Genomic DNA, 19,559 nt, shown 5'->3' on the forward strand with positions numbered 1-19,559 from the left:
GCGCCCGCCACCTCGCCCGGCTAGTTTTTTGTATTTTTAGTAGAGACGGGGTTTCACGGTGTTAGCCAGGATGGTCTCGATCTCCTGACCTCGTGATCCGCCCGTCTCGGCCTCCCAAAGTGCTGGGATTACAGGCTTGAGCCACCGCGCCCGGCCAATAACTCTTATTTCTATAACCTGTATAGTTTCTTCATTGAACTTTTACCTATACATATTCATCAGTATTACTTTTTTTTTTTTTTTGAGACAGAGTCTCGCTTTGTTGCCCAGGCTGGAGCACAGTGATGTGATGTTGGCTCACTGCAACCTCCGCCTCCCAGGTTCCCAGGTTCAAGCAATTCTTGTGCCTCAGCCTCCTGAGTAGTTGGGTCTATAGACACACACCACCCTGCCTGGCTAAGTTTTGTATTATTGGTAGAAATGGGGTTTCACTATGTTGGCCAGGCTGTTCTTAAACTCCTGACCTTAAGTGATCCACCTTCCTCGGCCTCTCAAAGTGGATTACAGTCATTACTGCACCTGGCCAGTATTTTCACTAGTGTTACAACGACAGTTACTTTCACTTCTAAAAACATATAATCAAATGGCTTTATGGCACACTTATCTGCTTCCTTTCGTTTTTTTTTCAGTTTTTTTTTTTTTTAAATATATATATATATTTAGGTCCCCATCATGGATCTTCAAAGTAGAGGAAATACTGGGTCAAAATTTCTATCCTTGAAGACAGACTATATGTTAAAAGAATAATATCATACAGGATTAAGGCGTTTCATAGAACTACTTGCCCATACATTCAATTTACAAAAAGGGAATCATTAAAACCTTAAACCTGAGACAGTTAATACAATCAAATTCAACAAAATGGCACTGCAATTTTTTTTTTTTTTTTTTTTTTTTTGAGACGGAGTCTCGCTCTGTCGCCCAGGCTGGAGTGCAGTGGCGCGATCTCGGCTCACTGCAAGCTCCGCCTCCCGGGTTCACGCCATTCTCCTGCCTCAGCCTCCCGAGTAGCTGGGACTACAGGCGCCCACAACCGCGCCCGGCTAATTTTTTGTATTTTTAGTAGAGACGGGGTTTCACCGTGGTCTCGATCTCCTGACCTTGTGATCCGCCCACCTCGGCCTCCCAAAGTGCTGGGATTACAGGCGTGAGCCACAGCGCCCGGCCGGCACTGCAATTATTTTAAAGGATAGCTATCCAGATAGAACCTAACAAATCAAACTTGTAACAGTCCTTATCATTTACAATAGCTGAAAAAAAATCAATGCTAGGCAAGAGAAGGGGAAGAACAAAAAGAGATATGGCAATAATTTCAGCTATCTTGCGCCTCCAACACCCCACCCCACCCCACCAAAACACACCTCTCACATAATTCCACTTATCTTGGTCCCACTACTAGATTTACATCTCTATTGCTATTTGGTGAAGGAAGTGTAACCAATGGGAACTTCACCAGGCCAGGCACAGGTCCATAAACACTTTCTCAAGTAGCTCTTGAATTGTAAGGGGGCCCACCAAAAGAAAAGGGGACACACTTCTCTAAAAAACTACTTCACTACAACTTTTTAAAAAATGTGGTTCTCTGGCATCCTGTTTTTATTTCTGCCTAGGACTCTAAAAATTTTAAATTAATGCCTCAGAGTTTTGTTTGCTTTAAAAATTAAATTTGTGGCCAGGAGTGGTGGCTCACACCTGTAATCCCAGCCCTTTGGGAGGCCAAGACAGGCGGATCACCTGAGGTTGGGAGTTCAAGACTAGCCTGACCAACATGGAGAAACCCCGTCTCTACTAAAAATACAAAATTAGCCAGGTGTGGTGGCGCATGCCCTGTAATCCCAGCTGCTCAGAAGGCTGAAGCAGGATAATGGCTTGAACCTGAGAGGTGGAGGCTGCAGTGAGCCGAGATTGTGCCACTGCACTCCAGCCTGGGCAACAAGAGTGAAACTCCTTCTCAAAAAAAAAAAAAAAAAAAAAAAAAATTTAAGATTGAGTCTTGACATCCAAGTTATAACATGACAAATACTCAACACTTTTGACAACCGTGCCTTTATCCCAGTTTTTGGAGTACTTACAAGGAACCAGTTAACTGTCCGTTTTTGCTTCTTTAATCTTCATAACAACAATGAAATATTTATTATTGTTCCTTTTCTACTGATGACAAAACTGAGGAATACAGGGGCCAATGTGTCTCAAGTCTCATTTATTAAGAGGTGGATCTGAGATCTGCACACAGGCAATTGGATCTAGAATCTATGTTCTTTACTGTGAAACTACGTTGCTTCCTGTCTAAACACATGCCGTTAAACAAATGCTAAATTATAAGCAGATAATTTCTACTAAAAATACAAAAATTAGTTGGGCGTGGTGGTGGGCGCCTGTAATCCCAGCTACTCGGGAGGCTGAAGCAGGAGAATTGCTTGAACCCCGGAGGCGGAGGTTGCAGTCAGTCAAGATCGTACCATTGCACTTCAGCCTGGGCAACAAGAGTGAAACTCTGTCTCAAAAAAAAACAAAAAACAAAAATTCATACACCACATTTCACCACACAAATACCAAAACTAACATTATTTGTCTATTTCTGGCCACTTAACATCCTTTTTTTTTGAGATGGAGTCTTGCTCTGTTGCCCAGGCTGGAGTGCAGTGGCGCGATCTCGGCTCACTGCAAGCTCCGCCTCCCGGGTTCATGCCATTCTCCTGCCTCAGCCTCCCAAGTAGCTGGGACTACAGGCGCCCACCACCATGCCCAGCTAATTCTTTTGTATTTTTAGTAAAGACAGGGTTTCACCGTGTTAGCCAGGATGGTCTCGATCTCCTAACCTCGTGATCCACCCGCCTCGGCCTCCCAAAGTGCTGGGATTACAGGCGTGAGCCACCGCGCCCGGCCTCACTTAACATACTTTTATATGTAACTCTTGTTACAGTGTATATGCCTTTTTTCTTTTTTCTGCTTTTCTCAAACACAGTATTTTCCTATTTTTGCAATATTTGTAAAGTTCAATACTTTTTTTTTTTTTGGCGATAGAGTCTCCCTCTGTCACCCAGGCTAGAGTGCAGTGGTACCATCTTGGCTCACTGCAACCTCTGTCTCCTGGGTTCGAGTGATTCTCCTGCCTCAGCCTCCTGAGTAGTTGGGCACACGCCATCACACCCAGGAGTGTACAGGCACGTGTCATCACACCTGGCTAATTTTTGTATTTTTAGTAAAGATGGGGTTTTGCCATGTTGGCCAAGCTGGTCTCGAACTCCTAGTCTCAAGTGATCTGCCCACCTCAGCCTCACAAATTGCTGGGATTATAGGCATGAACCACTGTGCCTGGCCAGGGTCAATACTCTCTTAAATGCAAGTGCTAGAACCCATTTATTTTTTCCTCTTCTGTAAGTAACCTCTAATTTTCAGAACTAAATCACACTGTCACAAATGTACTTGCATACAAAGTTTTTTCAGCATTTGGGATTGTTTTCTTAGTATAAATAAATGAAACTAGAATTATTGGGTAAATGGGCATGGATGATTAAGTATCTTAACACATACTGGCACACTGGGCTCTACAAACCTATACCTCTACTTGAAGTATAGAGTATTCATTTCAATATACCTCATTAGCATTTTGTCTCCTTTTAAAAATATCTTTGTTAATTAAAAAGGTAAAAAAAGGGAATGTAACATTCATTTATTTATTCTTTGGTTCCCCTGTGTCCACTCATCTATTAGGATCTGAATTTTTTTCTGATTTTTGTACTTCATATTTTAAACATATTAATTCATTACCATATTTGATTTTTCTCTTAAACAACTGATTTCATTTTCACAAAAGTACATCCAGTAAGCTCTTTTATCACCTCTCAGAGTAGAGCGGTGAGATCTGATAAAGATTCTTTTTTTTTTTTTTGAGACAGAGTCTTGCTGTGTCCCCCAGGCTGGCCAGGCTGGCCAGGCTGGAGTGCAGTGGCATGATCTCGGCTCACTGCAACCTCCGCCTCCCAGGTTCAAGCGATTCTCCTGCCTCAGCCTAAAATACAAAAATTAGCCAGGCATGGTGGCGGATGCCTGTAATCCCAGCTACTAGGGAGGCTGAGGCAGGAGAATCACTTGAACCCGGGAGGCGGAGGTTGCAATGAGCCAAGATTGCACCACTGCAGTCCAGCCTGGGCGACGAAGTGAGACTCCATCTCAAAAAAATATATATAGAGAGAGAGAGAGAGAAAATTTTAATCCAACTGTGATTTCATCTGGGAATAATGAGAGAGAGAGTATTTTAATCCAACTGTGATTTCATCTGGGAATAATGTTCAAGGGTTGTACAATTTCAAATCAACACATAAGACAACTACATCGCTCAGTTCATTGATATAGAAACCTAAAGACAAGAGCTGGTAAAATATTTACCAATATTTCGTTCTTCAAGAACCTAATGTCTATGTTCACAGTATAAGCATTTGCCTAAAGGGCTGATCTATTTCCTGTTCTGGAATAGTATCTATCTTTTCCATTCATGAATCTCAAGGTTGGAAGAGATGTTAATTGTGTTTATGCTCTAAAAAAACATTCATGCCAGTGTCCATCTTTTTTTTTTTTTGTGAGATAGCGTCTCACTCTGTTGCCCAGGCTGGAGTGCAGTGGCATGATCTCCGCTCACTGCAAGCTCCGCCTCCTGGGTTCACACCATTCTCCTGCCTCAGCCTCCCGAGTAGCTGGGACTACAGGCACCCACCACCATGCCCGGCTAATTCTTTTGTATTTTTAGTAAAGACAGGGTTTCACCGTGTTAGCCAGGATGGTCTCGATCTCCTGACCTTGTGATCCGCCCACCTCGGCCTCCCAAAGTGCTGGGATTACAGGCATGAGCCACCGCGCCCGGCCCAGTGTCCATCTTCTAACCTATGCTTGAGTAGCACAACTGACAAAGTAGTCACTATACCAACGAACACTTTTGCTTGAAAAATCCAACTCGTTTTCAGTTCTCAAGGTCCATTTCAGAATAAGAAGAATTACTATCTCTTCTTAAAAGAAAAATAATCTTTTCAAAAATAAGTAACTCTAAAAAGACAAAAGACACGGTTGCGTTATCTGATATCAAATACCCATTGTTACCTTTTGAAATAGTTAGTGCTGGAGACCACTGTGATCGTAGAATATCAAGACAAATGCTGCCATTACTGTTAATATTTGGATGATAAATTCTTGTCGTAAATGCAACCTACAGAAAGAAAGGAAATTTTCTATAAACTAGTTTATTAGTATTATAGAAAGCACATTAAAAACTGCCACATTCCAATTAATTACCTTAGGTGGTTTGAAGGGGTAATCTGTTGGGAAATGAATTGTCAAGAAAAATACTCCACCCTGATAGGGACTGTCATTCTGTTGATAAAAGAAAAGTGGGATTAAAATGAGTAAATTACATAAACTGTTTATTCTGAATTTAATCTGAATACTTACTGGCCCCATTATTGTAGCTTGCCAATGGAACACTGAAAAATAACAAGAAAAAAGTCACCATGTAACAATATCTACATTGTATCTGTGCCATAGTAACATATCATTCCCCTTCTAATCCAAATTCATTTATAAATAATATGAGTATGAGCAAGATGAGGAACATAAAATAACAGTCTAAAGAAACAAGAAAAATGACTAGAATGGCCTAGAACACTGATAAGGTGCTCAATGAAAAATATTTGGAGCCAGGTGTGGTGGCTCACTGTAATCCCCAACACTTTGAGAGGCTTTGAGAAGTGGAGGCTGCAATAAGCCATGACTGCGCCACTGCGAGACTCTCTCAAAAACAAAACAAAAAAAAGTATTTGGGCTAAAACTTCTTGAAACTTCATGTCAGAGAAACAAACTTATTGACAAGGCTCATAGTTCTACTTTTAAATAGCTATTTCTTTACCTCACGGGGTAAATCATTTCTTCAAAACAATTACATATAATATACTTTTTTTTTTTTTTGAGACAGAGTCTCACTCTATCGCCCAGGCTGGAATGCAGTGGCACCAATTTCGGCTCATGCAACCTCCGCCTCCCAGGTTCAAGCAATTCTTCTGCCTCAGCCTCCCAAGTAGCTGGGACTACAGACAAGTGCCACCACACCTGGCTAATTTTTGTAGTTTTAGTAGAAACAAGGTTTTGCCACATTTGGCCACGTCTCAAACTCCTGACCTCAGATGATCCACCCACCTCAGCCTCCCAAAGCTGGGATTACGGGCATGACTTCTTTTATAATGCTGGTATACGGGGGACAAAACAGTAAAGTCAAGGTAGATAATACTCAAATTAAGAAAGACTGGTTTTAACAATGAGAACAAATTTCTAAAAACTCTTGTGTAGGTCTGTACATTACTGGTCCTCATTAAAGAAACAAAAGCATCATCTCTTCTAACGTAGAGGATAAGTTAAAGAGGAAAAAAGAGAAAAAAAGGAGTGAAATTTAAAAAGAAAATATTAGCTAAAAGCCCAAGGTTGATTACAAGCTCTAGGGATACTTCCAATAAGTTATAAACTTGTTCAATAAATAAATATCTTCCAAATGCAGAAAATGGTGCTTGTTCCATGTTCTCATGTTACTAAGTGCAGTATGAGAGATCAAAAGCCAGAGTTTTTATTTATAAGCAAGCTACTACTTAGTATACTTAACATTCATACTATGATCTGAGCAACCTAAGGGAAGTTGTCACTGGGGTTATATTTGAACAACCCAAACCAGAAAACTCTTGTCACAAGGTAGAAGAAACATGAAGACTAAGAAGCCATATAAAAATCCACCAGAATGTCAGTCCAAATCCTAAAGTTCCTTCCAGCCTCCTTAATATGAAACTAATCCCTATGGTTGGTTTGTTGCTCACTGGGACTTGAACCTAAAAATAGCAGCAGCTCGTTGATTAGGAGTTAAAGGTAAAGGACAGGAATTGCTGAGGCTCCCTTCCTTAGATGAGCCCTCCCTAGTACTTAGAAACACTTATATTACTCTCTGCCGACCATTTAATGGACTGTGTAAGCCAAGGACAAAGCCATTCTGGGCCACTAAAACTAGACCTAGTATCTTCAAGGGAAGTCCTATAAAAAGCCCCTTATATGCTGTTTAAAGACACAAAAGCAGGCACCTGTAATCCCAGCTACTCAGGATGCTGAGTTGGGAGGATGATTTGAGCCCAGGAGTTCAAGTCCAGCCCAGGCAACATAGCAAGACCCCGTTTCCGAAAAAATAAAAATAAAAACAAGACTAAAACACACACACACACATGCTCACACGCATGCATGCACACACACACATGAATCTCACTCTATTTTTAATCACAAATATACTTACAATTTGAGTAAATAAAACATTGATAACTAGAATTAACCCCCAATAACAAGGCTAAAAACACTATTAGACAAAAGAATGACCAACTGGCCAAGGGACCTGTTCTTCTACTTAATTCTTTTATGTTATTTAAATTTGTGGTTATAATGGAAGAGTATTAATTGTACCTGCATTCCCACGCAAAGCTGTAAGAGTTGGGTAAGATAATAAGAAAGCACTGCTTTTAAGTGTTCTCAGGCACTGCCTGCCACAGTGGCGCCCTCATCTCTAATGTCTGCGCTACCTCTAGCTTGCTGAGAAGGGGGATAAACAAGGAGGTATCTAGATCATGACTAGTAGAAGGTACATTATCAGCAAATTGGCAAAGTAGTAAAGCACCCAGGAAGCAACTGGCTACAGAAGTTACTCACAAGAGTGTACCTTTTACCGGAAGGGTAAAGAAACCTAACTGTTACAGGTCTGGTACTGTGGTACTCTGTGAAAATAGATCTCATCAGAAGTCCACTGAACTTCTGATTAGCAAACTTCCTTTCCAGCATCTGATACAAGAAGTTGCTGGGGACTTCAAAACAAATCTACACTTCCAGCTTTTGGTACTTTGCAGGAGGCAAGTGAGGCCTATCTGATGGGCCTTTATGAAGACACCAACTTATGTGCTACTCATGCCAAATATGTAACAAGTATGCCAAAAGACATCCAGCTAGCATGCCAATTACATGGAGACTGTGCTTAAGATTGGGAAACATTTCATTCTCAAAAAAAAAAAAAAAAAAAAAACAATTATTTTTCTTCTTTCTGTTATTGGTAGTTCTCTGTTAGATGTATTTTTCCCCCATGGGGTCAAAAGGTAACTATGTATATGACTGCGAGTGGAAAAATAGGGGACAGAAATCAGGTATTGGCAGTTTTTCCATTTTAACTTGTGTGTGAATTTCTAATATAAAATTGAGGATGTAAAGCATTAATTCAACTCGAACTATTTCGGTGAACAAGTTTCAGCAGTTCACCTTTATAACAATTATAAACAGACCTGTAAATTTTTTCTGGACAATGCTAGCATTTGGATTTTATTTTTGTCACTAGTTATATCATTAGTTTAATATAAAAGAGAGACATGGAAATTATTTACATGATGAAAGATTTCAGAACTTAAGTGAAATGGGCAGTTTCACACTGATGTCATTTCAATAGTGATTTATTTCAGTCTACACTTTCCAAGAATGTGGCCATCTCTTAAAAAAATAAAACTTGTCTCTGGGTGCGGTGGCTCACGCCTGTAATCCTAGCACTTTGGGAGGCCAAGGCAGGTGGATCGCCTGAGGTCAGGAGTTCGAGATCAGCCTGACCAACATGGCGAAACCCCATCTCTACTGAAAATACAAAAAATTACCTGGGCATGGTGGCAGGTGCCTGTAATCCCAGCTACTCGGGAGGCTGAGGAAGGAGAATAGCTTGAACCCAGGAGGCGGAGGTTGCAGTGAGCCGAGATCGTGCCACTGCACTCCAGCCTGGGCAACAGTGCGAGACTCCATCTTAAAAAAAAAAAAAAAAAAAGAAAAGAAAAGAAAAGAAAGCACTTTTAAAAAAGAAAGCAAGCACTTAATAAAGTATTATTTTATTATTATTATTTTTTTAAATACAGATGGGCGGCTGGGTGCGATAGCTCATACCTATAATCCCAGCACTTTGGGAGGCCGAGGCAGGTGGATCTCCTGAGGTTAGGAATTCGAGACCAGCCTGACTAACATGGAGAAACCCCGTCTCTACTAAAAGTACAAAATTAGCCAAGCATGGTGGCGCATTGCCTATAATCCCAGCTACTTGGAAGGCTGAGGCAGAAGAATCGCTTGAACCTGGGAGACTGAGGTTGTGGTGAGCCAAGATTGCACCATTGCACTCCAGCCTGGGCAACAAGAGCGAAACTTCATCTCATTAAAAAAAAAAAAAAAAAGAGAGAGATGAGGTCTCGCTATGTTGTCCAGGATGGTCTTGAACTCCTGGGCTCAAGCAATTCACCCACCTCAGCCTCCCAAAGTGCTAGGATTATAGGTGTGGGTCACCATACCCAGTCAAAATATAAAAATATTGAGACAATTTTAAAAATTAAATTTTCCATTAACCATTTAAGTACTAATTCTTTCCTCCTAGTCTTTTCAAGATCAATCTTCTTCTTTTCTTGCTAATACTACTACCAGACTTAAGAAGTTATTAGAAAAATTTAAATCAGAATTTTTTTTTTTTGAGATGGAGTCTTGATCTGTCGCCTGGACTGGAGTGCAGTGGCTCGATCTCGGCTCACTGCAACCTCCACCTCCCAGGTTCAAGCAATTCTCCTGCCTTAGCCCCCTGAGTAGCTGGGATTACAGGTGCGTGCCACCACATCTGACTAATTTTGCTGTATTTTTAGTAGAGACGGGGTTTCACCACGTTGGTCAGGCTGGTCTCGAACTCCTGACCTCAGGTGATCCACCCGCCTTGGCCTCCCAAAGTGCTGGGATTATAGTCATGAGCCACCAGGACCGGCCTTAAATCAGAAATTTTTAGCTAAATATTTCCTTTTTTGTGATTCCCTATTCTTCCTACTAACACAAACAAAGCACAAATAGACTGTGGGATCAAAATCTACTAACAATTGGACAACGTAGAATCCCCAACAGGGTTGAAGCAGAAATGCCAACAAGCTGCTAATGTTTACAATTATGGAAAGAATACTCTTCTTCTTCTTTTTTTTTTTTAAATGGAGAAAGGGTCTTGCCATGTTGCCCAGGCTGGTCTCAAACTCCTGGGCTCGAGCGATCTGCCTGCCTTGGCCTCTCAAACTGTTGGGAATATAGGCATGAGCCACCAGCAGTGCCCAGCCAGAATACCCAGAATACCCTTCTTTTTTTGAGACAGAGTCTCGCTCTGTCAAGGCTGGAGTGCAATGGCAAGATCTGGGCTCACTGTAACCTCTGCCTCCCAGGTTCAAGTAATTCTCCTGCCTTAGCTTCCCAAATAGCTGGGATTACAGGTGTGCACCACCTCGCCCGGCTAATTTTTTGTATTTTTAGTAGAGATGGGGTTTCGTCATGTTGCCCAGACTGGTCTCAAACTCCTAAGCTCAGGCAATCCACCCACCTTGGCCTCCCAAAGTGCTAGGATTACAGGCATGAGCTACCACGCCCGGCCAGAATACCCTTCTTGATAGAAAATGACAGAAAAAAACACATATTTTCAACTAATATTGCAATCTTTCATACCCACACTACAAAAAGTTAAAGATACTCTAGCATACTGTATATTTTATATATATGTATATATATACATACATATATATGCATAGATATGTGTGTGTATATATATTTTTTTAAGAGACAGAGTCTCACTCTATTGCCCAGACTGGAGTGCAGTGGCACAAACTTGGCTCACAGCAGCCTCAAACTCCTGGGCTCAAGCAATCCTCCCACCTCAGCCAACTGAGCAGCTGGGACTACAGGCGAGTGTCACCATGTCCTGCTAATTTTTTTAATTTTTATTTTCATAAAGATCAGGTCTTGCTATGTTGCCCAAGCTGGTCTCAAACTCCTGGCCTCAAGCGATCCTTCTGCATTGGCCTACCAAAGTGCTGGGATTACAGGTATGAGCCATTGTACCAGGCAGAAGATTCTTACATTATTGTGAACTTTTAACTCAACATCATAGGTGATCTCATCTGTAATCCATATCTATTTAGTTTAGTAGATCATATCTGTTTAACATTCCAATAGGACTAAACATATGTAATCCATTGGCATTAAACTCTGAATAAAAACCTATTCACATTCTGATAACACTATGTTAATTTGTCTTCACTGTTATTAAGGTCAAATTCCATCATCAAAAAAATGAGCAAAAACACATGCACGGGACTAAGTCTTTAAAACAGGTGAAGGAGAAGGAAGAAAAAAATTACTCATGTAGCAACCAAGACAAATAATCTTTATGCCTCTCATAAAATGATCTAGAATCTACAGTACCAATAAAAAGGCAGAAAAAGAGAAACAAAAACCCATTCAGGGTTTATTTATTTAATGAAAGAATTTAATTAATGAAAGCATTTAAAGGCCTACCATTTAAATCTTGAGAATTTTGTCACATTGGCTGAATATAAAGATACCTGCTAAAACCACTGATTTAGGTTACTCTCTGGAAGCCTTTCTAGACTCCCTAGCTCTTACAGGTACAAGTATAAATCAGAGAAGGTAGTGAGAGAATACCAAACCTGCCTCACATTACAATGTTTTTAGAAATAGCTCAAGTAGCCAGGCGCGGTGGCTCAAGCCTGTAATCCCAGCACTTTGGGAGGCCGAGACGGGCGGATCACGAGGTCAGGAGATCGAGACCATCCTGGCTGACACGGTGAAACCCCGTCTCTACTAAAAAATACAAAAAACTAGCCGGGCGAGGTGGCGGGCGCCTGTAGTCCCAGCTACTTGGGAGGCTGAGGCAGGAGAATGGCGTGAACCCGGGAGGCGGAGCTTGCAGTGAGCTGAGATCCGGCCACTGCACTCCAGCCTGGGTGGCAGAGCCAGACTCCGTCTCAAAAAAAAAAAAAAAAAAAAAAAGAAATAGCTCAAGTAGGCTAGGCGCAGTGGCTCATGCCTGCTCCAGCACTTTGGGAGGCCACGGCAGGCGAATCACAAGGTCAGGAGTTCGAGATCAGCCTGGCCAACATGGTGAAACCCCATCTCTACTAAAAATACAAAAAATTAGCTAGGCGTGGTGGCAGGTGCCTGTAATCCCAGCTACTCGGGAGGCTGAGGCAGGAGAATTGCTTGAACCCAGGAGGCACAGGTTGCAGTGAGCCGAGACTATGCCACTATACTCCAAGTGGGTGACAATGTGAGACTCTGTCTCAAAAAAAAAAAAAAAGGAGAAATAGCTCAAGAATTACTAGAAGTTAAAGTAAAAAGGACCCCAAAAATAGTTACTGAATGAAATACTGGCCCACAAATATAAAATATTGCTACATTTTACATAAACATCTATTTCAAAAATCTTTCATTTAATGATCCATCTTAGGATTGATCAAAATTGACCAAAATAAAAAGTTTTGATAGTAAAAAACAAAAATAAGTTCCTAGCACTATGTTGGTTTAATACTATCAAACCAAATTATGCAAACTGAAAGTTACACAATCTGTTTTATGAGAGTTTAAATGTGAAGTTCACAGATGAATGATTACTCTTTAATATTCTGAATGAAGCCTTGAGGTTAAAAGGGACAGGCTGGGCACACTGGCTCATGCCTGTAATCCTAGCACTTTGGGAGACTGAGGTGGGTGGATCACCTGAGGTCAGGTGTTTGAGACCAGCCTGGCCAACATGGTGAAACCCCGTCTCTACTAAAAATACAAAAAATTAGTCAGGCGTGGTGGTGTATGCCTGTAATCCCAGCTACTTGGGAGATGGAGACAGGAGAATTGCTTGAACCCAGGACGTAGAGGTCGCAGTGAACCGAGATCACGCCACTGCACGATCTGTTGCACGCCTGGGCAACAGAGCAAGACTCTGTCTCAAACAAACAAACAAAAAAGCAGGGGACGGTGAGAATATCTGATAGTATGAGACTGAATCTCCAGACACCTACACTTGAATGCACAGATCTCAAGACAGTCACATTTACCAAGTGTTCAAAACAAAAGAAAGTTGGGTGCGGTGGCTCGCAGCTGTAATCACAGGGCTTTGGGAGGCAGAAGCAGGAGGATCACTTGAGCCCAGGATTTCAAGACCAGCATAGAAAACATGGTGAGACCCTATTGCTATATATATATATATATATATATATATATATTTTTTTTTTTTTTTTTTTTTAATTAGCCAGGGGTGTAAGGGCATGTACCCATAGTCCCAGTTACTCAGGAGGCTGAGGTGGGAGGATCCCTTGAGCCCAGGAGTTTGAGGCTTCAGTGAGCTGCAATTGCGCCACTACACTCTAGCCTGGGCAAGAGTCATCCCCTGCCTTGAAAGAAGACCAGAGGAGACTCTGTCTCAAAAAAAAAAAAAAAAAAAAAAAAAAAGGCTGGGTGTGGTGGCTCACGTCTGTATGCCTGTAATGCCAGCACAGGGGGAGGGGGAAAGGCGGGGAGGGAAGAGAAGATAGAAGGAAACAGATACATGGCCATTCAATCTTCAGCTTACTTTTTTTTTTTTTTTTTTTTTTTTTTGAGACGGAGTCTCGCTCTGTCGCCCAGGCTGGAGTGCAGTGGCCGGGTCTCAGCTCACTGCAAGCTCCGCCTCCCGGGTTCACGCCATTCTCCTGCCTCAGCCTCCGGAGTAGCTGGGACTACAGGCGCCCGCCACCTCGCCCGGCTAGTTTTTTGTATTTTTAGTAGAGACGGGGTTTCACCATGTTAGCCAGGATGGTCTCGATCTCCTGACCTTGTGATCTGCCCGTCTCGGCCTCCCAAAGTGCTGGGATTACAGGCTTGAGCCACCGCGCCCGGCCATTGTTTTTTTTTTTTTTTGAGATGGAGTCTTGCTCTGTCGCCCAGGCTGGAGTGCAGTGGCATGATCTCAGCTCACTGCAAGCTCCACCTCCTGGGTTCACGCCATTCTCCTGCCTCAGCCGCCTGAGTAGCTGAGACTACAGGCGCCCACCACCATGCCCGGCTAATTTTTTGTATTTTTAGTAGAGATGGGGTTTCACCATGTTAGCCAGGATGGTATTCATCTCCTGACCTCATGATCCGCCCGCCTCGGCCCCCCAAAGTGCTGGGATTACAGGCGTGAGCCATCGCACTCGGCTGTGGGAGTTTTATTTAACTCTCCAAAGGGAACAATTTTTCAATCTGAGAAATGTATAGTGCTAACTATGGCAGAAGCGAAGCAAAGCAAAGACAAATTACTTCAGCATGCTAAAGAAAACTTCAAAAATGAAATCAAGTCCCCTGACTCCAATCACTTTTAATTAAAGATTTTCAGCCATTCTTGAATTTACCTAAAACAAAAGCACTTTTCCAACTGAATAGAAAGAGTACACTGATGGATGTGGCTGATATGATACAGTGGAAGGACAAACTAGAATCAGAAAACCTGAGAACGAGTCCACACGGAGAATCTCCATGAGCTTCTCATGGGACTCTTTTCTAAAACAGTTTAAAATTTCTACTCCAGTCACCTAAATGAGTTGTTGTAAGGCTTAAATGAGACAATAGTGTGTAAGAGCACTTACTAAATCATTTTGTATGGTTTAGGTACTTAGTCTGCCTTGTTTGGTACCAAATACTACAGTTACTCACGCTAGGTAAGTCAGAATACAATAATTTAAATGAGTTTTTTCATGACATGTACTTGGACTCATAATTTATAATATTTATCTATTTTATTTGTAAAGTAATCCTTGTAAAAGGGCCTTGCTTTCATTCTTCACGATTTAGTAGACCAGACACATTCTTTTTTTCTTTTGTTGTTGTTTTTGTTTCGAGATAGTCTCGCTCCCGTTGCCCAGACTGGAGTACAGTGGTGCAATCTTGGCTTACTACAGCCTCAACTTCCTGGACTCAAGCGATCCTCCCACCTCAAACTCCTCCTGAGTAGCTGCGGCTACAGGCATGCACCACCAGGCCAGGCTAATTTTTGTATTTTTTTGTAGAGACAGGGTTTCACCATGCTGCCCAGGCTGGTCTCGCACTCTTGGGCTCAAGTGATCTGTCTGCCTCAGCCTCCCAAAGCACTGAGATTACAGGTGTGAGCCACTGTGCGGACCCAGACACAACATTAGTAAGAAAAATCAGGAAAAAACAATTAGAGGCCAGGTGCAGTACCTCATGCCTGTAATTCCAGAACTTTGGGGGGCCAAGGCAGGCGGATCACCTGAGGTCAGGAATTCAAGACCAGCCTGGTCAACATGGCAAAACCCCGTCTCTACTAAAAATACAAAAATTAGCCAGGTGTGGTGGCAGGTGCCTGTAATCCCAGCTACTTGGAAGGCTGAGGCACGAGAATTGCTTGAACACGGGAGGCAGAGGTTGCAGTGAGTCAAGGTCGCGCCACTGCACTCCAGCATGGGCAAGAGAGTGAGACTCCGTCTTAAAAAACAAAACAAACAAACAAAACTATTAAACATAAGCTAATTTAACCCTGTACTCATTTTGACCTTAATCTACATATTTACACAAGTGTTTGTAAGTATGCATACTTTAAAATACTTGTTAAATGTTACAATTTTTTTTTTGGAGAGTGAGTCTCACTCTGTCACCCAGGCTAGAGTGCAGTGGCACAATCTCAGCTCACTGCAACCTCCGCCTCCTGGGTTCAAGCAGTTCTCTGCCTCAGCCTCCCGAGTAGCTGGGATTACAGGCGCCTGTCACCACGCCCGGTTAATTTTTTTAGTATTTTTAGTAGAGACAGGGTTTCACCATCTCGTCCAGGATGGTCTTGAATGCCTGACCTCGTGATCCGCCCGCCTCGGCCTTTCAAAGTGCTGGGATTACAGGCATGAGTCACCAGGCCCAGTCCTGTTTTTATTTTTTGAGACAGCATCTCACTCTGTCGCCCAAGCTGGAGTATAGTGGCATGGTCCTGGCTCACTGCAAACTCTGCTTCCCAGGCTCAGGTTCAAGAGATCCTCCCACCTTAGCTTTCCAAGTAGCTTGGACTACCAGTATGCACCAACACACCTGGCTAATTTTTTCGTGTGTTTTTTGTAGAGACAGGGCTTCACCATGTTGACCAAGCTGGTCTTGAACTCCTGGGCTCAACTGATCCACCTGCCTCGGCCTCCCAAAGTGCTGGGATTAGAGACATGAGCCATCACACCCAACAAAATGTTACAGTTTTTTGTGAATTAGTTTTACATAGCACAGTCTCATTCAAATATCCCCTCTTTAAAAAAGTTCAAAGACACTATATGGGAAAAAATTATGTTGCAATGAAGTGGAACACAGAGGAAATTATCATCCAATGTATGCATTAAGACATCTCATAGATTATTTTAGACAAAATTAAGCAGATAAACTGGACTTCAAAAATAAAGATCTGCTTTTGGCCAGGCGTGGTAGTTCACGCCTGTAATCCCAGCACTTTGGGAGGCCGAAGCAGGCGGATCACCTGAGGCCAGGAGTTTGAGACCAGCCTGGCCAACATAGCGAAATCACGAATCTACTAAAAACATAAAACTTAGTCAGGCGTGGTAGCATGCACCTGTAATCCCAGATACTCAAGAGGCCAAGGCACGAGAATCACTTGAACCCAGGAGGCAGAGGCTGTAGTGAGCCGAGATCATGCCACTGCACTCCAGCCTGGGTGACAGAGCGAGACCCTGTCTCAAGAAAAAAATAAAGACCTGATTTCACAAGTATGAGCCAGTAGAAAGTCAGACACAGACACATATACTATCATCCTTAGTATTATCTTACTCAAGAATAATAGCTGGCTGTAGGTAAAAGCTCAAATCCTTCACTCCAGGAAAATACCCAGAAGGGATGAAGGTCAGGTAGGAGAGGACCAGAACAACTATACAGCCAATACCTGGCAGAAGATTCAAAATGTAATGAACAACACAGATGATAATGGGATGAACACAGAGTTGCTCCATTCATGGGCCACTAAAGGTTAAACACTGCCTCTTCCCTATAGCGTAATTGTTTCTTTTTTTTTTTTTTTGAGACGGAGTCTCGCTCTGCCGCCCAGGCTGGAGTGCAGTGGCCGGATCTCAGCTCACTGCAAGCTCCGCCTCCCGGGTTTACGCCATTCTCCTGCCTCAGCCTCCCGAGTAGCTGGGACTACAGGCGCCCGCCACCATGCCTGGCTAGTTTTTTGTATTTTTTAGTAGAGACGGGGTTTCACCATGTTAGCCAGGATGGTCTCGATCTCCCGACCTCGTGATCCGCCCGTCTCGGCCTCCCAAAGTGCTGGGATTACAGGCTTGAGCCACCGCGCCCGGCGTAATTGTTTCTTCACACAAAATAACCACTGTTATGCTATTACTCCATTATTCCTTTTAAATACTTACTATCATCTCCAACAGGACCTGCTGAACACTGTGCTGGAGGGTCCCGTGCCAGATCATTCAATTCCTACAGAAAAAAGAAAGAAAAGAAATACATTCAATGTAAATGTACCTTTTATCCATTATTAAAGTTTATATTGTTACCAATATTCTCTGTCATGCTGGTGAAACTCTTTTAAGAGCATTCCTTCAGAGTAAGAGATGAGTAGATTGGTGAATCTTTAAGGTATTTTGGATTCTCCAATGCAATGTGTATTTTTAAAGTGGGTCATTTTTGCTTTGTTCAGAGCTTAGTAAATAAATACAATGAGGAAGGTAAAACATGTATTATGGGCTGGGAGCAGTGGCTCACACCTGTAATTCCAGCACTTTGGGAGGCTGAGGCGGGCAGATCACTTGAGGTCAAGAGTTCGAGACCAGCCTGGCCAACAAGCCTGTCTCTAGCGAAGATAGAAAAAATTAGCCGGGCATGGTGGTACATGCCTGCAATACCAGCTACTCAGGAGGCTGAGGCAGGAGAATCTCTTGAACCAGGGAGGCGGAGGTTGCAATAAGCCAAGATTGCACTACTGCACTCCGGGCTGGGCGATAGCGTGAGACTCCATTTCCTTTTTTTTTTTTTTTGAGACGAAGTCTCGCTTTGTCGCCCAGGCTGGAGTGCAGTGGCCGGATCTCAGCTCACTGCAAGCTCCGCCTCCCAGGTTCACGCCATTCTCCTGCCTCAGCCTCCCGAGTAGCTGGGACTACAGGCGTCCGCCACATCGCCCGGCTAGTTTTTTGTATTTTTTAGTAGAGACGGGGTTTCACCGTGTTAGCCAGGATAGTCTCGATCTCCTGACCTCGTGATCCACCCGTCTCGGCCTCCCAAAGTGCTGGGATTACAGGCTTGAGCCACCGCGCCCGGCGAGACTCCATTTCAAACAAACAAACAAAAACAAAAAACATGTATTATGTATTAAAGAGCCATAAAAACCGTTTTTGTTTTATTTTTTTTTGAGGAGTCTCGCTCTGTTGCCCAGGCTGGAGTGCAGTGGCGCGATCTCAGCTCACTGCAAGCTCCGCCTCCCGGGTTCACGCCATTCTCCTGTCTTAGCCTCCCGAGTAGCTGGGACTACAGGCACCTGCCACCATGCCTGGCTAATGTTTTGTATTTTTAGTAGAGACGGGGTTTCACTGTATTAGCCAGGATGATCTGGATCTCCTGACCTCATGATCCACCCACCTCGGCCTCCCAAAGTGCTGGGATTACAGACATGAGCCACCACGCCCAGCCAAAACTGTTTTAATGTAAACATTTCATTTATTATTTTTCAAAAAAAAATTTAAGGCCAATTTTAGTATCTCAAAACTATTAGGTTACACTTGGGACAACCTTCTAAAGTCATAAATGTTCCAAAATTATACTGGACCATCTGACAAGTTGATACGTTTTCAGTGGAAGTCCACTACCAGGGTTCTAAAAGTAGAAAAAACTTTGAAAGAATATATTTTAGACTGGGCACAGTGGCTCATGCTTGTAATTCCAGCACTTTGTGGGGTCAAGGCGGGAGGATAACCTGACGTCAGGAGTTCGAGACCAGCCTAGCCTGGTGAACATCGTGAAACCCCATTTGTACTAAAAATACAAAAATTAGCCAAGCATAGTGAGTGCATGTCTATAGTCCCAGCTACTTGGGAGGCTACGGCAGGAGAATTGCTAGAACCTGGGAGGTGGAGGTTGCAGTGAGGCAAGATCATGCCACTACACTCCAGCCTGGGGCAACAGAAAGAGATTTTGTCTCCAAAAAAAAAAAAAAGTATTTTAAAAGGCTGACTGAAGTAATAAAAGCCACCATCCATAAAGCTTTGTAGCTCCCAGGAGCGATGGCTCACACCTATAATCCCAACACTTTGGGAAGCCAAGGCAGCGCCAATCACTTGAGGCCAGGAGCTTGAGACCAGCCTGGCCAACATAGCGAGACCCTGTCTGTACTAAAAAAATACAAAATTAGCTGGGAGTGGTGGCACACACCTGTAATCCCAGCTACTCGAGAGGCTGAGGCAGAAGAAATGCTTGAACCCAGGAAAGGCAGGTTGCAGTGAGCTGAGATCATGCCACTGCACTCCAGCCTGGGCGACAGAGCGAGACTCCATCTCAAAAAAGAAAAAAAAAAGCTTTTTAGTCAGAGACTCCTCTACCTGTAATAATGTTTTATAATCAGTTACCAGCTTCTCAGCTTTTTAAACATAAAAGTTCAGAAACTTGAGACTTGTTATTGGGTGGGGATGCCTGAAAAATTA

General features: G+C 42.9%; 1 protein-coding gene across 4 annotated transcripts in view; it reads right to left on the reverse strand.

Moving 5' to 3' along the window:
* LOC105467055 (ubiquitin conjugating enzyme E2 D2) overlaps positions 1-19,559 on the reverse strand; it is a 68,175-nt gene that overhangs the window by 9,875 nt on the left and 38,741 nt on the right. For all 4 annotated transcript variants that reach the window (XM_011716376.3, XM_011716375.3, XM_071098334.1 and 1 more), the window contains exons 2-5: positions 17,283-17,346; positions 5,443-5,474; positions 5,287-5,364; positions 5,095-5,200 (exon numbers count right to left, since the gene is read on the reverse strand). In XM_011716376.3, the coding sequence (XP_011714678.1) occupies positions 5,095-5,200; positions 5,287-5,364; positions 5,443-5,474; positions 17,283-17,346 (280 nt within the window). The remainder of the gene's footprint in view (positions 1-5,094; positions 5,201-5,286; positions 5,365-5,442; positions 5,475-17,282; positions 17,347-19,559) is intronic.

Source organism: Macaca nemestrina, chromosome 6 (genome assembly GCF_043159975.1).
Source record: "Macaca nemestrina isolate mMacNem1 chromosome 6, mMacNem.hap1, whole genome shotgun sequence".
Classification (NCBI taxonomy): domain Eukaryota; kingdom Metazoa; phylum Chordata; class Mammalia; order Primates; family Cercopithecidae; genus Macaca; species Macaca nemestrina.